This window comes from Nasonia vitripennis, assembly GCF_009193385.2.
Source record: "Nasonia vitripennis strain AsymCx chromosome 4 unlocalized genomic scaffold, Nvit_psr_1.1 chr4_random0009, whole genome shotgun sequence".
NCBI classification, from domain to species: Eukaryota; Metazoa; Arthropoda; class Insecta; order Hymenoptera; family Pteromalidae; genus Nasonia; species Nasonia vitripennis.
In genome coordinates this window covers 753,809-773,892 of record NW_022279645.1, presented here as the reverse complement: position 1 = coordinate 773,892, position 20,084 = coordinate 753,809, and the positions used below count along the sequence as shown (strand labels likewise).

At 33.5% G+C, this 20,084-nt stretch overlaps 1 protein-coding gene across 6 annotated transcripts in view; it reads left to right on the top strand.

Moving 5' to 3' along the window:
- Positions 1 to 20,084, top strand: part of LOC100680431 (sphingomyelin phosphodiesterase) — a 342,073-nt gene that overhangs the window by 143,927 nt on the left and 178,062 nt on the right. For all 6 annotated transcript variants that reach the window (XM_031930127.2, XM_031930124.2, XM_032602052.1 and 3 more), the window contains one exon: positions 11,953 to 12,125. In XM_031930127.2, the coding sequence (XP_031785987.1) occupies positions 11,953 to 12,125 (173 nt within the window). The remainder of the gene's footprint in view (positions 1 to 11,952; positions 12,126 to 20,084) is intronic.

Sequence of the window (20,084 nt, the reverse complement as noted above, 5' to 3'; positions counted from 1 at the left end):
TGCTTTTTTCTGTACGATTGGAAAAAAGCCTTGAGGCTGCCGTTCTAAACGTGGTATAAGCTGTTTTAATTCTAATAATAAATCGCTTTCTAAATCGTCAGAGTAAATCTTTACGAGATTCTTTACTTTTTGTTCTAAGACATCTATCTCTATAAATAATAATTGTGTGAGAAAGCCAAATAGTTGAATGATTCGATCATATGCTTCACTCCGTTTCTGCAACTCGACAACTAGTTTGTCTATAATCACATAAAATGTGTTTATTCGGAACTTATCAACCGGGCTTAAGCTACTAGCTTGTGATTCCTTGTCAGTTAGTATTCTTGTGACCTTTCGTTTGTTTGCATCAGAATATTTTTGATCCACAAAAGCACTCAATTGTTTGGCTTGATTTTCAATATCAGAAAATCTATCTCGCAAATCCGTCACAAAATCTACTAATGATAGAAGCATGTTATTTGCAGAAATTAAATCTGTATTAACTTTTTGAATGTATTGACTAGTCGCGTTAAAGCGATTTAAAACATTATTCCATAGAATCGCCATAAAAACATTTTCAAGCTTTCTTATATGTTTCAATAAATCTTGAGCTTCTTTCCGAGTATCGCGTTTTTGTTGTATTTGAAAAATATCTTGCAATCGTGAAAAATTCAAATATTTGTAATAAAAAGTGCACACGTTTTAATGCAAGAAAAAAAGGAAAAAACAATTTTTAACTTAAAAATAAAACTGTGTTGGTATAATAGACACGCATCACTAAAATATTAGCAACATTTTGCTTTATTTTTTTACATTTAAATTTGATAATAACTATACTTAACTTGTTAACGGTTTTCACTCGTTAATTTTCTACCTCTAAATAATATAGAAAGACACACACACACACACATATATATATATATATATGTGTGTGTGTGTGTGTGTGTGTGTGTATACTTGTGGTACAATGTACTATTACTGAATTATATATATATAATTCAGTAATAGTACATTGTACAACAAGGGGCGAAAATGGGCTTTTCCAAGCGAGGATGATGTTTGAGCACGAGTGGTAGTCGAGGGCACCGTAGGCGCCCGAGACGGACACGAGTGTTCAAACATCATCCGAGTCTGGAAAAGCACATTCGCCCCTAGTTGTTCACCGTGCTTTTTATAACAAGTGGATAAGGAATACCATTTGGGTCGCCTATGAAGTGGATCGAGAATGGAGTTTTTCGAGTCGTCCACTACGGTGGGCGTGTATAGATTCATATATATGTGTGTATATATACATATATGCATATATATATATATATATATATATATATATATATATATATATATATTTTTTTTTTTTTTATTTAATTATTTTATTTATTTAAATATATTTTTAGTAAAGCTTTTAAAATTTAGTAAATCAAAATTTTAATAAACTGCAAATTTTGAAAAATTTTGAGAATTTTGAAAATTTTGATATTTTGGGAATTGTTGCAACAGTTTTTAACGATTTAAAGCTTTAGTAAGGAGATGAACAAAAAAAATGAATCGTGCGTCTAGAGGCGAAAACGACCATTTTTGGTCCGCTCGATTTCCGATTCTCCGATTATTGTAGGCTCGTTTTACCTATATAGGGGTCGAAAATGGATTAATTGATACATGTATTGTAATCAGGGACTCTCGCTCTACTTTTTGTGTGACGCTCGTAAAACCCCATTTTCGGCCCAGTTTATAGGCGCCGAAAATGGTCTTTTTTATGCACGTGTTATAGAAAATACCTTTTTCCAATCTGCGCATGAAATGGGCGGGTGAGAGTAAAAGTTTAAAAAAATGAGAATTGAAAAGGTTAAAGATTAGAAATTCAAAATCTATAAAGTGAGATTTTCAAAAGAAAAAATGTATAAAACAAAAATGCTGAATTGAAATATTGCGAAAGGTTATATTTGTAGTTGAAATATTTTAAAAGCGATATTTTTAGGAATTTCCAAATTTAGGTTTTCAAAATTATACTTTTCGAATATTCTGTGACTTAAAATTTTACCTTTCGTTATAATTCAAATCGTAATTTTTGCTTTTCAAATCTTTTTTTTTTTCAAACTTTTTACTCTTACTCGAAATGAGCCTTTTTTCATGTCTAAAAGTAGCGTAGAAAATCGTTCATTCCAAGCGTATTAGAAAAAGTTTGAGCTCAAGCGGGGAGAAAATAATTAATTTTCTCCCTGCTTGATGAGTAGTGGGGAAAAAAAAATTTGCATCCCGCTTAAGGAGTAGCGGTGAGAAAAAAATGTTCTTCCTGCTTGACTAGCGGGGAGAACATTTTTTTTATAACACGTGCATAAAAAAGACCATTAAACGCCTATAAACTGGGCCGCAAATGGGATTTTCCGAGCGTCACACAAAAAGTAGAGCGAGAGTCCCTGATAACAATACATGTATCAATTAATCCATTGTCGCCCCCTATATAGGTAGAACGAGCCTACAATAATCGGAGAATCGGAAATCGATTTTGAGCACGTGCTCAAAACATGACCCGAGTCTAAAAAAGCCAATACCCCCTCGTTGCACACCGTACTTTTTATAAGTGCACGAATAGGCCACTTATAATACATATGAAAGAAATGGGAAATTCGAGGACTTTTCAAAGTAAAACAATATAGTATATTGAAAATTTGGAAAATTTGGTAAATTTAAAAAATTTTTAAATTTCGAAAATTATGAAAATTTCAAACTTTCGAAAATTTTGAAACTTTTGAAAATGCTTATATAGACACACACATCCATCCTATATGCTGCAGAGTGAGGAAATAACTACTCCCTTGGGAGATAAAGACTTTTTCCTCCCAAGGGAGTAATTTTTTCCCGCTGCTAAGAAAAATTTGCCTTTTTCGTGCACGTATCATGAAAAATTTTATATTTTATTATGTAGAAAATTATGAAGGATTTTTCTGTAAGGTATAGAAATCATAGGAATCCCCCAAAAATTACCAGCTAGATTACTTGACATATTATTTGACACTACATGATTTTCTACGGGATATTGATACAAAATACATGCATTAAATTATGCAGAGTGCATGTGTGCATGACTAATTACAGGTTTTCTTGCATAATTTTTTCGATTTCATTTTTGTAAGGGTTCTATCAAAAGAAAAATATCTAAAACAATATACGCTTATCTACATAATATTCATTTATAGCACAGTGTGGCTCAAATTCGCGTTTAAGTCATGCTATAAAAGTTACATATAACTTTAACATAATATTTGGCATTTTTCCAATTTTTAAACCATTTTTTTATTTAACTGTAGACAACTTTTTAAAATTAAATTTTAATACAAATTCCTACACTCATGTCAGAATTATATGTATTTCGAGTATTTCTACCAAAGAAAAAGTGCTCTGAGATCCGCATATCTTAAGTAAGTCTTCGGTGAGTGAAATAACGAAAATTGGGAATTTTGGCCTTCGAAGACATGTAGCATCTGACATATAGTAAATATAAAAAATGTTTGATGCTTTCTACAGTACTACTCAACTTTCATTATTGTTTAATCAATTATTTAAACAATTTAAGTTTCATATAAAAATATAATTCGATCTCTCATTTTTTTAAGGTGGTTAGGTCCCTTTAAATTAATTCATCTCATCGTCAGATCACGATGTAAAGAACATCTATAAAACTATGACCGTCACCATGACGAACAATTTGCAATTTCCTATTTATCGTCTGTAGTGATGTAGTCGTGTCTTGACGTCAAATTTAGTCCTTTTTCTCTAATGTTTTGTCCGTCGTAAATAAAATCCAATCCCTTCGGTATTATGTTAAATACATCACCTCGTATCAAAATAAATATATTTTTTCAATAACTACATAATATTACTCAATAAGAATACATTCTTCGAATTTAATTTAAATTTAATTAATAAGTATTATGCTATGATGTAATTACCTCTGATTTTAAAATAAAATTATATTTTAATAATGGTATATTATTTTATTATTGTATCTGTTTCATATTTCTATTATTATAAATTTGTGGATTATATTGTAATGATGAACAACGTCCCTCGTCACGCCGGTAATTGAGGCAGGATAGAGAGTGACGAAATAGGGCGGCGTTGGCTCGAGTGATAGCACGCGCGCCTAGAGATCTCGGGAGCGCCGGATCGATTCTCGGTCCCGGCGTCTCCTTTTGTGATTTTCTCCTCTCACGTCAAGTCTCACCCCGTTACAATATATATATTTAAAACTTGAATCAATGTTTAAATATAATGAGCGAGCGTTAGCGAGTGTACTGTTAGTGTAATATGTTAACTGTTGTGTACTATTAGTGTAATATGTTAACTGTTAACATAGGCATGTTCGATTTGAGCCAATAATACGTATGTTAATAGTTAACGTAGCTATGTTATATGTCAAATAGCTGTATGTTAATAGTTAACATATGGCTGCTCTTTACGATTTTTCATAGACTTTATGAAGTAATCAGTTAAAAATTGTTAGAAAACACACTTGTATGAATTTTATTAATGCTGAGTAACTTCACAGTGATATAATGTAAAAATTCAACATTTTGTCTTTCATCGGCTTTTTGGGTCTAAATACCAGATCTGACAGTTCTAGAGATAAAATAATAAGTCTGATTCCAACTGATTCAGCAGCCTCTGGCATTTCCAAAAAGGTATAAAACGAACACTCATATGATTAACATATGATTATTTTCAGTCGGGATCTTTCTCTCAGTGTAATCGAGTTAAGAACATAATAGATTTTGCAGGATTTTATATATAGATTCATACATAAAAATATGCGCAATTTCATGCACAAATTACGTGCGAAATCTGTATAGGTAATCTACTATAATTGTATATAGTACATTGTGCAAACATTAATGCAGATAGTAGTGCATAAACATACACTGATTTTTATGGAGGTACTTCTGCCGCTAAAAATGCACAGAATTATGCAGTCATATATACAGATTTGCATGCAGCCTTTTTTCGTAAGTGTTAGGTTGAACGGCTCAGTGCCGTTTTCTACAAAAAGCTGCACTGCGGTTCGGTTTTCTATGGGCCATTGCGGTACCCTGTTTGTTGATCGATAGGAGCTAATCTAGTTCCTTTACTTTTGCTGAAAGCATTTCCAGCTTTTGCGAAGCTCGTTATCTTTCTTATATTCATTTCTGCTGCTTGTTCTAGTTCTGCTAGAAAGCTGTAGCCTAAGATGTGCCTTTTGCTTTCTAGGGCTGGGTAGTGGCAGAGCAGGTGGGGTATGGTTTCTTCTTCCTCGCAGCATTCTCTACAGAAGTTGTCGTTCGCCTTTACCTATCTCTTAAGACTTTCCCCGACTTTACAGTGTCCTGTTACTACTCCTGTGATCGTCCTTACCAATACTTTCCTGTATTTTAGTAAGTCCTTTATTTTTTCCTTGTCTACCTCTGGCCACATCGTTTCGATGTACGACAGTCGTCTCGTTTTTTCAATCTCTTGTTGGGAATTTACTCGGTGGCTCTATCTATCGCCGTCTTTATCACGTTGATCGTTGGCAGCGGGTGACTGATCGCTTTGCTGGTGTCCTTCTCCACTCCAAGCTTTGCCAGTTCATCTGCCTTGTTGCTTCCTCCAACAATATAGTGTCAGGATACCCAGCAGAGTAAACTTCGCTGTTGCGGATTCATGACAGGGATTTGTGGCAGCTTATTTTGTTGAGCCCTTTGATTTTGTTGTTTTTGACGCCAAAGTTTTGAGGGTTGCTTGATTGTCTGTGTAGATAGTCACCTTGGTGAGCTATCGTTTACCTGTGACAATCTTGCTTTTTTTCTTTATTGCCAGGATTTTCGCTTGCAGAATGTTGCAGTCGCTCCTGAGTCTGTATGACTTTTCAACTCCTAGCTGTTCTGAGTAGATTCCTGCTCCTTTTCCATTTATCGTTTTTGAACCGTCTGAGAAGATAGAGAGTTCGTCCTCGTTTATTATCGAGTTTTGTGCCCAGTCTTCTTTCGTCGGTATCCTTATTTTTTTGTTTTCTTTATGCTTTAGGTTCCTACTTAGTTGCTCCACCTCCTTCATCACCGATGCATGCCCATAGTTGGTCTTTCTCCACAATTTGGAATCTCTCAGTCTGAGAGCTACTTTTACGGTTATTCCTTTTATGTGTAGGTCTATTGGTTGTATGCATTGCCCCTGGTGCCGCTGGTGGTTCGCTTCGTATTGCTCTGATAATACCAAGTGCTGTAATCCATTGTACTTCCTTGTCCATGGCTTACCACCATACTAAGGCTCCATAGGTAATTATAGGTTTTACGATCGCCGTAAACATCCAATGTATGATGTATAGTTGTAAGTCCCATCTTTCACCGAATATCTCTTTGCATGTGTAGTAAGCGTTTATTACTTTTTTCATCCTTTCTTCCACATTCCTTTTTCATGTAAGTTTGGAGTCCAGGATGATTCCAAGGTACTTTGACTGCTTGGATAGCGTGATTTCACGCCCTCCAATTTTCGGCGGTGTAAACTCGGATATCTTGTATTTTCTTGTGAACAGGACTAGCTAGTCTTTGTTGGATTGACTTCAAGACCGTTTTGTCCTGCCCATTTCGAGATTTCTCCTAGTGCTGATTCCATGATATTTATAATCGTGATAAGATCCTCACCTTCGATTAGTATTACCACGTTGTCTGCATACGCTATAAATTTTGATCTTCTCACCCTCAAAGGTTCTTAGGATCTTGTTGATCACTATTAGCCATAGTAATAGCGAGATAACTCTCCCTTGTGGCGTACCTCTTGTGATCTATGTCTAGGAATGCACATAGTGCGAATTTCTCTTTATGGAGGGCTTTCTGTATTGTTCTCACTACCTCATGTAGTGCACTATCTACAGATTCGCCTTCTAGATAGGCGGTCTCCTTTATATGTATGTCCACTAGTCTCCCTAGTGTCTTTAGCAGAAACGGTGAGAGACTGATGGGTCTGAAATCTTTTGGTGTTGTATAACTTGTTTCAATTGCTTTGGGTATAAAAGCCACTTTCACCTTTTTCTTTTTTCTTGGTATGTATCTTAGAAAAACACATTGCGTGAAAACCTTTACCAGCAGATCAATTATCGTATCCAGGGATGTTTGTATCATGATTAGTATTATTTTATCCGTACCCGCTGATTTATACTTATCGAAAGTTTTGACTACCTATGCTACTTTTTTCTTTGATACTATCCTCTCCACCACCTCCCTTTTGTACATGTTGGATATGTCTTGTTGCGTTGCTGCGCGTTAAGATACCTCCTCATGGCATCTTCGGAAATGGGTGTTCATTAGCAGTTCCAGGGTTTCCGAGCTTGTTTCAGTTCACGTGTCGTCTGGTCTTCTGATACTCTTTAGGACTGTTGAATCCGTTTTGAGTATCTTCCTAAACCTAGACGGCTCGTATGTGTCCTTAATGGACTCACTGAAACTTTTTACGGATTCCCACTTTGCCGACCTGATTTTTTCTTTATATTTCCTAAAACTGGCTTTATACTTTTCCTAGCTTTCTCTTATATTTTCATGACTGGTTGCGCCGAGGATTTTCCTTGTTGCTATCCTCAAGTTCCTCAGCTCCGCGTTCCACCAGGGTTTGGTGCTTAAGCAGCTGTATTTTATGGGGCATGCTTGTTGGAAAGATCCCGCTAGCGCCTCCTCTAACCTTTTGACGGACTTTACAATGTCTTCGTGAGTTGGGTTTGCCGAGATCTGAGTTTGTGCCCAGGTTCCTAGCCTTTCCTTTATTAGCTCCGAAAACTTCGCCCAATCTGTCTTTTCTGGGTTTCTAAAAGCCCTAGTTTCTGGGATGTCGCGATTTATTTCAAATAGGATTTTCCTATGCTCTGAATATGAGTTTTTAAAGGCTACCCTCCAATTATTAATCGCGATAATGTCTATTAATTCCTTTCTTACTCTATTTGCAAAGGTTAGCACGTTGCCTTCATTGCATATGATAAGATTGTTGGAATGTATGTATTTTAAAATTAACTTACCACTTTCGTTGATGTCGCTACTCTTTTATTAGACATGGTGTCCATTGGCATCGCTTCATATCACCATCTAGCTGTCCTTGTTCGTGATATTCTTTACTAGGTCTTGGAGTGCTTGAAGTGGAGGCTCATTCTCATCGTACGGCATGTATACAGATATGATGATCAGTGTTAGGCTACTCCTCTGTTCGTGAATAACCGTTGGCATGTCATCAGGCTCTTTTCTTAGCTGTTGTTTGATAATGGAACAGGTCATATCCTTTTGCTCTGAGTCCTTAAATTTTGTCTCTTGCAAGCCATGGTTCTAGAATCAGGGCAATGACTATGTTTTCCTTCTCCATTAAACAGCATTAAGTCCTCCGAGGCTGCTTCGCAGAGGAAATTAATTTGCACCACCTACAGTCCCGTGGTATTTGTTTTTTTTTTCTTTTCATTTGGAAGCCTTGCCTTCAGTTCACTTATTTTAATATTTCTTTTTGTTGGCCCTATCTGAGACTGTTACATCCTGGAGTAACACTTTCTATATTGCTTAATTTTATTCGAATTAATTCGACCTCTTATAATTCTTATCTCATTAAAACCTCTTGTACAGTGCGTTTACTTGTGTAAAAAAAAAGTTTTAAGGGGGATCTCCACTGATTTTAAATCTTTCATACCTTTTGCACCATCCATTGTCAAGTTTTGGGGGCTTGACTGTTGTGATAAAAGAAGGTTACATATTAGTTTTGGGCCATTTTTATCCACACATACTCAAGTTATGATATAAAAACCAATAATAATCATTGAAATTCAAGGTTTTTGAAAAATCAATCCCAAAAATTTGAACATACATTTTGAAGCGTACTCAACAAAAGTTAGTATTTTTTATTACGAGAACTCTCATAGTTCATCTATAATAAATCAATAATTTATTAAACAGTAAAATTCTTAAAAAAAAACATAATTTAATAATATTCATAATTAAACAAATTTTTCCAGAAAAGATACATTAAATGAAAATTCTAACTTGTTTTCAGTGTTATAAAGTATAAGTGTAAAAAGTTTCAAAAGGATTCATATAAATGCCTTGCACAAGGAACTTTTTGAAGTCAAATGAATAAGTTACGAGAAAAACGCGTTCAATTTCTATCGATTAAATTCCTATCGATTTAAATCGTTTTTAATTACAATCGGTTTTAAAACAAAAAATAAGTATTAAATTTTATATGTTTTTATCGATGTTTATGTAGTAATTATTTTAGTGCAGTTGTAATTTTTTCACTAATTTTAATCGATTTTAAAATCTCTAATCATTAATAAATCGTCTATCGATCTTAATACTAGTTTTATGAATAGCTTTGAATATATTTTAATCGACTTTAATAACCAAAACAATTACTATTCTTGTTATGTCATTTAAATGTTATTTTGTCAATCTATTTTAATCGATTTAAAAATCACTATTCATTACTAAATAGTTTATCGATCCCAATACTAGTTTTATGAATAGCTCTGAATATAGTTTAATAGACTTTAATAACCAAAACGAATACTGTTCTTGCAATATCATTTAATTGTTATTTTATCAGTATATATAAATCTGTTTGAATGGTACTTTATAAGTAAAATATTAAATCTATCCCAATTTATCTTTCAAAGGTTAGCCTTTAATGTTACTTTAATCGATTAAAATGATCACAACAATAATCATACTTTTAATATTTATTTGTAATATTGTCAACAAACTTGAATCTTTTAGAATGGTAATTTATAAGTATAATATTGAATCGACCCTAATATTTGTTTTTCAAGGATAATTTAATAATAATTTTTCTAATATGATTTGTTTGTGATTTTATCAATAAATTTGAATTGATTCATGGGGTAATTCATTTATATAATATTTAATCGATCTCGATACTTTTTTACAGTTAGATTCAATTATACTTCAATTAATTTAAATAATCAAAAAAAGAATCCCAGCTAAAAATACTAGATTGATTTAATCGACGTTTTAAATTATCGATGTGAATTGGTCTTAATCGCAATCGAAATATCAAAATGAAGATATTTTTATCGACTTTTATGCGATGATTATTTTAATGCAGTTCAGTCGGCATTCTTTCAATAAATATGAATCAACTTATTAGTCGATATTAAATCAGTTTAATTTTACGAATAATTTTGATAACAGTTTAAGTGACACTACTGATCAAAGTTTTGTAATATCCCTTATAAAAAAAAAAACTTTTATATTTCGATTAGAATTGATAAAATTCATTGCGAAACTAGTCGATTTTAATCGACCCTATGTTTCTTAATATAACCGCTTGGTGTCGCTTCAAATGTTCATACTCGCAAGTGACAAGATTTCTTCTCCGTTACTATCTAAGAAAGGTCAAATGGAGTAGAAGACAGAATAGATTTATTAACTACAATCGGTTTGAATAGAAACTTTATTAAAATCGAGTGACTTTATTAAACGACACATGATTAAAAAAAATTCATGTCAATTTAAATCGATTAACATCACGATCGATTAACATCACGATTGAATAATATCAAATGTTATTCTAGATATAACTAGCGCGCCACGCGCGGCCTTACGGCCGCGTTGGCTTGCAAATTTTTATTAAAAAAGCGCTTAAAAATGGAACAAATTGTCCCCGCATTTCAAAACGACGTAGAGGGTCGGGATAAAAAAAATAGTTTTTTAGCTTTTGCAAAAGGAGACCTCCTAAAATTTCAGCCCGATCAGTCGAAAATTGCGTGAGATATCGCATCTCACACATTTTTCGCACACGAAACTATAAGACACTTCCGTGTCGCGGTCGTGCCTAAAAAATCATTAAAACCGTTTTCTAGTGAACACAGATACATTGGTTCTGATTTAAATGAGCATTGAATCGATTAAGTAAATATCCTAACACTTATGTTTTCTAATCCGGTTTAATTGATATTATTTTATCGTTTTAAATCGATTTTAATGTCATCAATATATTACACACGCACCAGCCTGAATATAATCCCTTTCAAATGTAAAACGCAGGATTAGGATATAGACTCGGAATCGATTCATTTTTTGTTCATCGATTTTAATCGCATATTTTTAGTAGGGATAAAAGCCACTTTATTCCCTTATATTTTTTTTTCCGCAAAGAAGTTTATTCCCGCAAAATACGGGAATAAAGTAAATTTGCGGGAAATAAACTCTTCCCTACGAAAAATAATGAGCAAGTTTTCAACTTGCAATATTAAGTTAATAACGTAATATATTTGGATAAATCTTTTTAGAGAAGAAAGATTAAATTAGCATATTTTAAGCAGATACCAACAGATTACGCGTGCGTACCTTACTAATGGTTTGTATGCAATTTTTTTGAAGGTTTGTAAACCTAATTCTAAAGTATATAGGGTTGCACTGTATTGAATCGAAGAATATTATTTTGGAAGTTCTGGATCTTCCTGAGGTAGGTGGTGAAAAAATTAACACATTATTACTTTTTTCGACGTTTTGGCGATCAATGCCGCCCTCATCAAGATAACTAGTAGAAATCTTAGTTTACATTATTGTAACGGAGGTCGATTTTGGGGAAAAACTCGGCAATGTCCGACCGGATCAGAATCCCTCGGTGCGGCAAAGAACTCTCTCGACGCCTGTGATTAACCCGCGTTGTAACGCAGCTCGCTGCGAGAGCTGCTTCGCGAATGTAATGTTCGCACGTGTGCTATCTCTCTGCACTCTCCTGTGCGGAGCCGGCTTCTCAGATTTGCGTTGCAACCGCTTGTTGTATTAAATAATACGTATGTAATACAATTAATAAGCCTGCAAAAGCCAGCAAGCCCGTCTAACATTGTTGATTAACATGGAGTATAGTCGAGGCATGTGAATTGCACCATCTTTACAGAAGATAGTACGATGACTACTCATTCAGTATAACATCAGGATTTTTACATTTTTTAATATATTAAAAAAATGTTTTTAGGATATAGATTATATAATCTGGACAGGTGATTTACCGCCACACGATGTCTGGAATCAAACCAGAGATGAAAATTTAAAAATCCTACGTGACACTGTTAAACAAATGGTAAAGACATTTCCGGGAGTACCTATTTTCCCATCTCTTGGAAATCATGAAAGTGCTCCAGTAAATAGGTATGTTTAAATTATTCAAATTGTAGTATTAAATCTTTAAAAATCAATTTGTCATTAAGAAATTATTTCTATTAAAAATATCTAACATAAATTCGTGATCAAGAGACGGAATTTTTCAAAGGCGAGGGGTGATTTGTAAGAACCTACTACTTTCACGAAGAAAAAGTTTTGTCATAGTAAAAATATAAACATCAAAGATTTTGATGTATTTAAGGTGCATGAGCCAACAGTGGTTCCAAAAAGCACGAAATATTCATACGAAATATTTCATGAAATTGTTTAGAGTTGTATTTCTGAACTATTATAAAAACATTAAAAAAAAACTAATTTATATTTTTGTGCAATATTTCAGAAATATTACTTGAATTTTCATGTAATCTTATAAAATAGTTTGGGACAAACATTACATAAGATAAAACGTTGGAAAGCGTCTATCGGTCTTTCCAAAGCAGGATGTAGAATGAAGACGTGAAAAAAATTAGATAATTTTCTCTTTACCCTTTTCGACGAAAATAACAATGTGGTCATAACTTACAATTACGGAGTGTATCGTCAATACATGTTTTTGAAGAGAACCGTATCCCCGCGCTGAGAAGGCAGGGAATTAAGAGAAGGTGTTTGTCTCTCAGTTGTTCTGATTCGTATGCGCGTGAGCCCGACATACACTGAGTTTATATACACGCGCTGTGTGTGGACTAGAGTTGGGTGGTTTGTTGACATTTTTTCTATATTGACATCAGAGCTCTGACTCATCGCTACTCTCCTTACTCTAGTCCTTATATTAGGTGTATGCATACCTTATTGAGCTCTCGGGTATCTTCTATTAAATGTATTCCAATTTCTTATATATTTATATGTAGAGCATTTCAGAAATTAATCGTTTATTGAGATTCGGTTCTCTTGTTCAAAGTTACGGACCCCGGGCTTGAACCGAGATCCTCTGGCTTGCAAGGCAGACGTTCTGTCGTCGCGCCACGGCCGCCACCGTATTGCACTCTTCTACTCATCTTCTTATAGTAATTAGAAACCCGTGACGTGTGTACACACGTGACACTCTGTCTTTGATATCAAATTTACTAAAATCGAAATTGTGAATATTGTTATTTGTATGGTCAGAGATTACATTGTTGTTTGATTTTTTGTGTTCATTGGTACGCATACACACATTTCTTTTCGTCTTAACTTTTAATGACGATGTTACACATTTCGCTATTTATTTTTGGAACCGATACAACGTTATTCGCTTTGAGGGCATGACCGGTTTGCTCGTAATAGCCGCTAATATAAGGTAGGCACAATACATTACGTTTGGTCGTATTATTACTCGTTTGTTGTCTGGGTTGTTCGTTAGAAGTAGTAAGTAAGCCGGTTTGGGGAGACATAACAAATGACGTCATCACTGGCGCATCCTTATCTTATGGATGTAAACAAGTAATAAAGATAAGATATCATGATTGTTTATACAAACAAGTAATTAACATTATCTTTATTACATGTAATATAGATAATTTTAATTAATTATTTATGTAAACAATTCATACATTACAAGCCCGTTTCATCTCTTACCGGCGATGGGCCATTGGAATTTGTCATTCCAGGAGGAAGTGATTATCTTGATCTTGCGCATACAATGCTCAGTATACGCCTGCAGATATTACCTAATGTTGAAATTGCGGCTAATGAGAGTGCCACAGAGTACTCTAAGGTAGCACCAGTGAATAATCTTTTACACTCACTCTTTAATCAGATAGATGTGTTCTTTAATCAAAAACTAGTATCACCGCCAAATAATGCATATCCATACAGTGCATACATCGAAACACTGCTAAATTATTCAGCGCCTACAATGAATTCTCATCTTACATCAGCACTCTGGTATTTAGATACTCCTGGTAATATGGAGACATCACCCAACACCCCTGTCACTGATCCAACAGCAAATAAGGGAAACGTTTATCGTCAGTATTTTTCAATTAACGGCCAAACTGTTGATCTAATTGGACATTTACATTGCGATGTTTTTAATCAAAATAAGTTTTTGCTAAATGGTGTTGAACTACGCTTACGATTAGTGAGAAGTAAGGATGCTTTTTGCTTGATGGATGCGTCTGATAACGACAAATTTAACGTACATATTAAAGAAGCATCACTGATTGTACGTCGTGTTAAAGTGAGTCCAGGGATTATGTTATCACATGCGAACACTCTCGCAAAAGCCACGGCTAAATATCCAATAAATCGTGTAGAAGTAAAAGCATTTACATTGCACAGTGGTGTTCATAGCGATACACTTGTCAATGTTATCCTAGGCCAGATTCCTAAAAGAATAATCATCGGTTTCGTAGATAATAGAGCATTTAAGGGGGCACACCACCTTTGAAATCAAAATCAAAATTTTTCATTAAAAAGTTATAAATACTTATATAAATGAACCAAATTTTTTTTACTATTCTTAGATATAATTACCTTTATTTTGCTGGTTTTAGACCTTCTATATACCTCTATAATACCTACGTATAGTAGGGAATCCATAATTCACTGACCGTAAGATTCCAAAGGAACAAATGGCCCAAATGAGCTCTAACTCCAGGATATTGTTTAAAAGTACATTAGTAATGGTATGAATGAGGGGATTTGGTTTAAATTTCATAGAAAAAAAGTTACATGATAGTTATGTTAAAATTAATTAAAAATTGATAAAAAAATCAGTAATATTCTTATAAAACTTTTTCTATGAAATTGCTGCCTGCCAAACATGCTGCTGTCTACAACCTACGCAGTTAATAAGTCGAATTCCAAAAGGATTTCTCTTGGATTGGAGTGTCATCAGGGTAGCTTCCGTCCTGTAGTTAAGCTTTCTACAGCTACAGGGAGTTTCAAATCCATAAAATTCGATGTGGCCAGCTGGAAAGTTTTTAAGAATTACTTCGATCTTATCAATACCTATTTCCAAGATGCGTACAGATTCCAAAGTGAGTACGGACGACCTACAAAGATATACATGGAAAACCACGATCTGATTTTTACAACTTCATACAACACAAAGTTTATACTGATTGAGGAAAGACCTGTTGGAACACCTCTCTTTCCAAATCTTCTACTAGATGAAGAAGACGAGGACGAAGTTAATAGCGCTTCAGCTGCTTTCGCTGAAAGTGCTACATGTGGTAGTGATGCTACTCCTGTTGGCGGGAGATATCAACCTCCAAGGGCGAAGAAACCAAAAACGTCCCACAATCAACCTGCTATTTGCATGCAGAAAGTTACTTTCGATGGATTGAGGATGTCTTACCATGTGTCGACGAACGTCTCGAGAAACTTGAAGCCTACGTTACTAGGGTAAATGAAATCATGGTTTATATTAAAGAATTTTTAATTGAATGTATTAAAAACGATACAGAAAACTTGATTGAAAATGCCAAATCTACTATGATGAAAACCTACGAGGTATTTCAACAATATTATACTCTATACAGCGATAATATTAAAATTAATGTTGGTGATAAGTTTGTAAACGATATTGATGAATCATTGGTTAATATAATTATTTGTGAAATTGCTGCCTTTAAATTGTTGGATATCTATAGGGATATATATACAACTATCGTCAAATCATAATAATTTATCATGTTATTCTTCGTTATTACGCTTTGTACATATACTCTTTTTACTTCAAATAAAACTGAAAAAATAGACATATTTTCTCTTGTTACATCGTTCAATCCTCACTTTTCCCCCTCCACTCTCCCTACGTATCAGTATAAATACCTTTGCGATTCGGGGAGATACTCATTCTCACATGTACCTCCTTGAAGTATCATCATCATTATTGAAAAAATGGATAAATTAAAAAACGTATTCTTCGTTCAAGAAGAAGGAGGAGAAAAAGCCTCTCATTGAAAAAGATAAGACGTCAGAATCCAAATTTAAGAAGTATGAATACTCTAATAACACCTTCTCGTTTCCGAGACAACAAGGCTACAAGAGCTTGGATGAATAATCTTTGAATTTATACATTTTATTATCTAAAACGGTCCTTTTAATGACCACAATATTTTCATAAACGTAGCGCAAAATAATAATATACACATTCCTCATCCCATACACCACGTAAGATTGATGTTTATATTAAAGGATGGTGACATCATTAAAATTTCATCTTCTAAACAAATAATTATGATATGTTATCATGTAAACATATCGTTAAGATGTCTTATACACGTGTCATAAAGATAATCTTTATCTTGTAAATAAGGTGTCACACGTGTCGCATCCTTATCTTATAAACAAGTAATAAAGATTAAGTATCATGTTTGTTTATACAAACAAGTAATAAACATAACATTTAATATTGTGGTAAAGATATCTTATTTGTTTATGTAAACATGATATCTGACGTAAACGGTATAAACATGATACTCTTATCTTAATTACCTATTTATAAACATGATACCTTATCTTATCTTTATTACTTGTTTACATTGATAAGATAAGGATGCGCCAGTGATGACGTCATTTGTTATGTCTCCCCATACCGGCTTACTTACTACTGTTAGATGTTATTATCGACAAACGTTCCCGTACATATTTATTAATAAAAGTGGCGGGGTAGCTAATATCGAGCAATAATTCTTTGACTCTAATGATATTTTGTTGTGATATTTTTGTTAGAAAATTTGATTACTCTATCGACGAGATTGTGGAGATTTTTTACTGTATAGGATGTTGTGACTTATATTGTAAGAATCTGCCCGAGAATGAGGGTTCTGTGTACCAATCAGTTATTAATTTATTTTCTTCGATGATTAAGAGAATGTCTAAGGGTTATTTAATGTCAAAGAATTAATTAATTCAAATTCAAGGTCAATTCAATATACAGTTTTGATATCGTATAAATAGGCTACTTTACTTATTCTATACAGCAAAAATCTAGAAACAGTCTTTTATTGGCATAAAAGTAGCATAAAACGAAATTATGCAAAAAATAATGTTGGTTTAAGTGGCAGCTCCCTTCTATGCTCTCCTAATTATACGTTTGATTTCGCTGCAGTTTGCATTCTGTTCTTCTATTGGCTAACTTTTCCAAAGCAAATAACAATAAATAAAACAGCAGATCTTTTTACTTACAGTTTTATTTATTCTTGGCGAAGATATAATCTTATTTCTAGTATTGCTAATGATCTTTGTGAATATATTTCTTAATGTAATGTAATGGAAAGACACGGCCTCTAATTGGAATAGTTGAGTTACTGTAAGAGAAGGGTCTTGCGTTGTAAAGTGAATTTTATTTATAATTTTTAATATTTTCTTTTGTATTCTCTTGATTAAATTTGTTGTACACGCCTCTTCAGGTAATTATACCATAATTCACTAGACTCTGAAAAAATGTGTGATGGATCATCATTAATGTTTTACAGTCCATTGAAATCTCAATTTTCACAAAGACGAAAATTAAATACTTAGTTTGTTTGACAGTATAGTTTATGTGTTTATCCCATTTCATATTAAAATCAAAAAGTAATCGTAGATACTTATGGCTTCCTTCTCTTTTTATTAAATTACTACCTAATTTATTTGTAACGTGTCAGGAACGCTATCACAGTAGCTGCTATGTACACTGTCTTGCTAACCATTAATGATGATTTATTCAAATTAAGCTAGTTTACTAAGATAATTATTCATTTTGTCCTGTGCAGATAACCACATGTTATCACTCACTAAAATAGCGGTGTCATCAGCATAAGACATAATCGTCTCTTTTTGCATATAAACCAGTAGATTATTTACATAAAGAATAAAAAATAATTGTCCTGATATGGTCCCCTGTTGATACACCGATTGATATTTTTTTGTATTCGCCTTGCAGTCTTCCATTTTTACACACTGTTTTACACACAAACCACCTCAAATTCCTAAATTTGTAAACAAGAAAATTCTGTGTGTGAAGCAGTTTTATAATTTCCGTAGAAATTGTTATCAGAATGTTATTGAAATTCCTTTATTGTAAATTCAACTTATAATGTATTTTTGTTTATAATATTAGAGTATAATAATAATCTACAATCTTTTATCTTTTGTCATAGTGCATTTTTTGTATTGAGCATAAAATATATTATTTTACGATGTTTTTACAATAATGGTAGTCCTCATAAAAGTGTTTAAAGCACAATGCTTTTTTGCACCAACCACATCGTACAATTGCAATGTTTGTGCACCCTTCTATTTCACAATGTGTTGCACAAGACTTTCCAAAACTGAAATCTATAGGATTATCAAATTTATCTGGTTTTTCATTGACGTAACCGCTTTTATACCAGGAATATTTAAACAAATCTATATATCTCGGTGAAGACAGTTGGTTGTGAACCAATGATTGAAGTTTAATTATATTATTTCTCACATGTAAATTCATATCATGATCCATTAACATTACATTATCAGAAAATGTTCGGACAAAGTTTTTCCAAATACGGAATCCATAGACATCAAGTGGTTGTATTTTTCCTGTGGTTCCAGTTGGAATTTTTTTTATGTTAATAATTTTATTTTGTGGCATTGTTTCTTCTATAACTTTGTCACAATGACCACTCCAAGAATCAAGTAATAGTATTGAGTGATGGCCTACATAGGGATAAAATATTTTTTCCAACCAGATTTTGAAGTGATCTGCAATTAAACGACTTACTAATTAACTGATCAACGATATTACAATGTAAAAATTGTTATTAGTTCCCTTACTTGTTGTTAATTTTCCAGATTTGGATGCTTCCACGTACACGTTTTCTGGTCTAAATATGTTTTGTTCTACAATAGGGCCAAACTTGCCACTTGGTTTCTTTAAAACAAGAAATAGCGGTGACAACAGTTGTCCAGTAGCTGATATTAGTGGCTGTATAGTATAACTATGCGTTGTTGCTGAAATTGACTGTACCAGACATTGCACTTGCTTTTCTCCTTCTACTGCTAATGTTCTTCCAGAATGCATTTCTAGCTGAAATCCGCTCTGATCTGTATTATACAAATTTTCGAGTCCAATCCTTGGTATACACGATTTAACGTCATCGATAAATGCTTCAGCTTTAGCCGTAAGTTCTGCACTACTTTCTAGTGTTTTTCTTGTTATGAACTTATTTATTTTCCTAGAAACTATTCGGTGTGCTTGCTTAAATTTGAGTAACCAATGTTTAGAAGCTTTGAATCTAATATCATCAAAACCAATTTCTTTTTTAGCTTGTAAGGCCCATCGAATTATATCTTTGTTGTAATATAGTAAGTATTATAATCTTGATTATCAGTACCAAAATGGTACACGTCGCGCCATCTATTGGTCAACTGCGATTTTGTACATTGAGACGAGCTCACGCGAGAGCTGACGAACCGCGCATGTCTCGCGCTATACTCTAATCGCCTATTACGTATTATATCATATTCCGTGTGTAGAGCAGACTATGCTGTACTGTACTATACACTCTTTTTCTTGCCTGTAATGCTCCGATGTGAGCAGACGTGCCGCCGACTAGGCTCTCAAGCCTTTTACAATATACTTAACAATAAATTAACCTCAAGTTGTTGTTTATTGATCCAACCTTTTCATCATGGTAGCAGAGCGTGGTTGGTATTTATATTTTATCCCGCATGTCTACTCATATGAGTGACATGAGAGATATGTAGTGTAAAACTAAGTGAGGTTAGAAGAAAAGCCACGTGGAAAGTAGTTAACGGTTATTGTTAAAAAAAGTAAATCGCACAGTGAAAAATTGAACAGTGAAATTAAAGAAGAAAATATCTGGAGAAATTATATGCATGTGAAGCATTGATATTCGAATTTTCGTATAGAAACGTCTGTCGATAGAAGAAGATTTTCAAGTGAAAATTAACCGGTCAAAAAGGGTTAAAGAAGAAAAATATAAGCTCAGTGACGTAGATAAAGTCGTCAGCTACTCAACAATTAAAAGATTT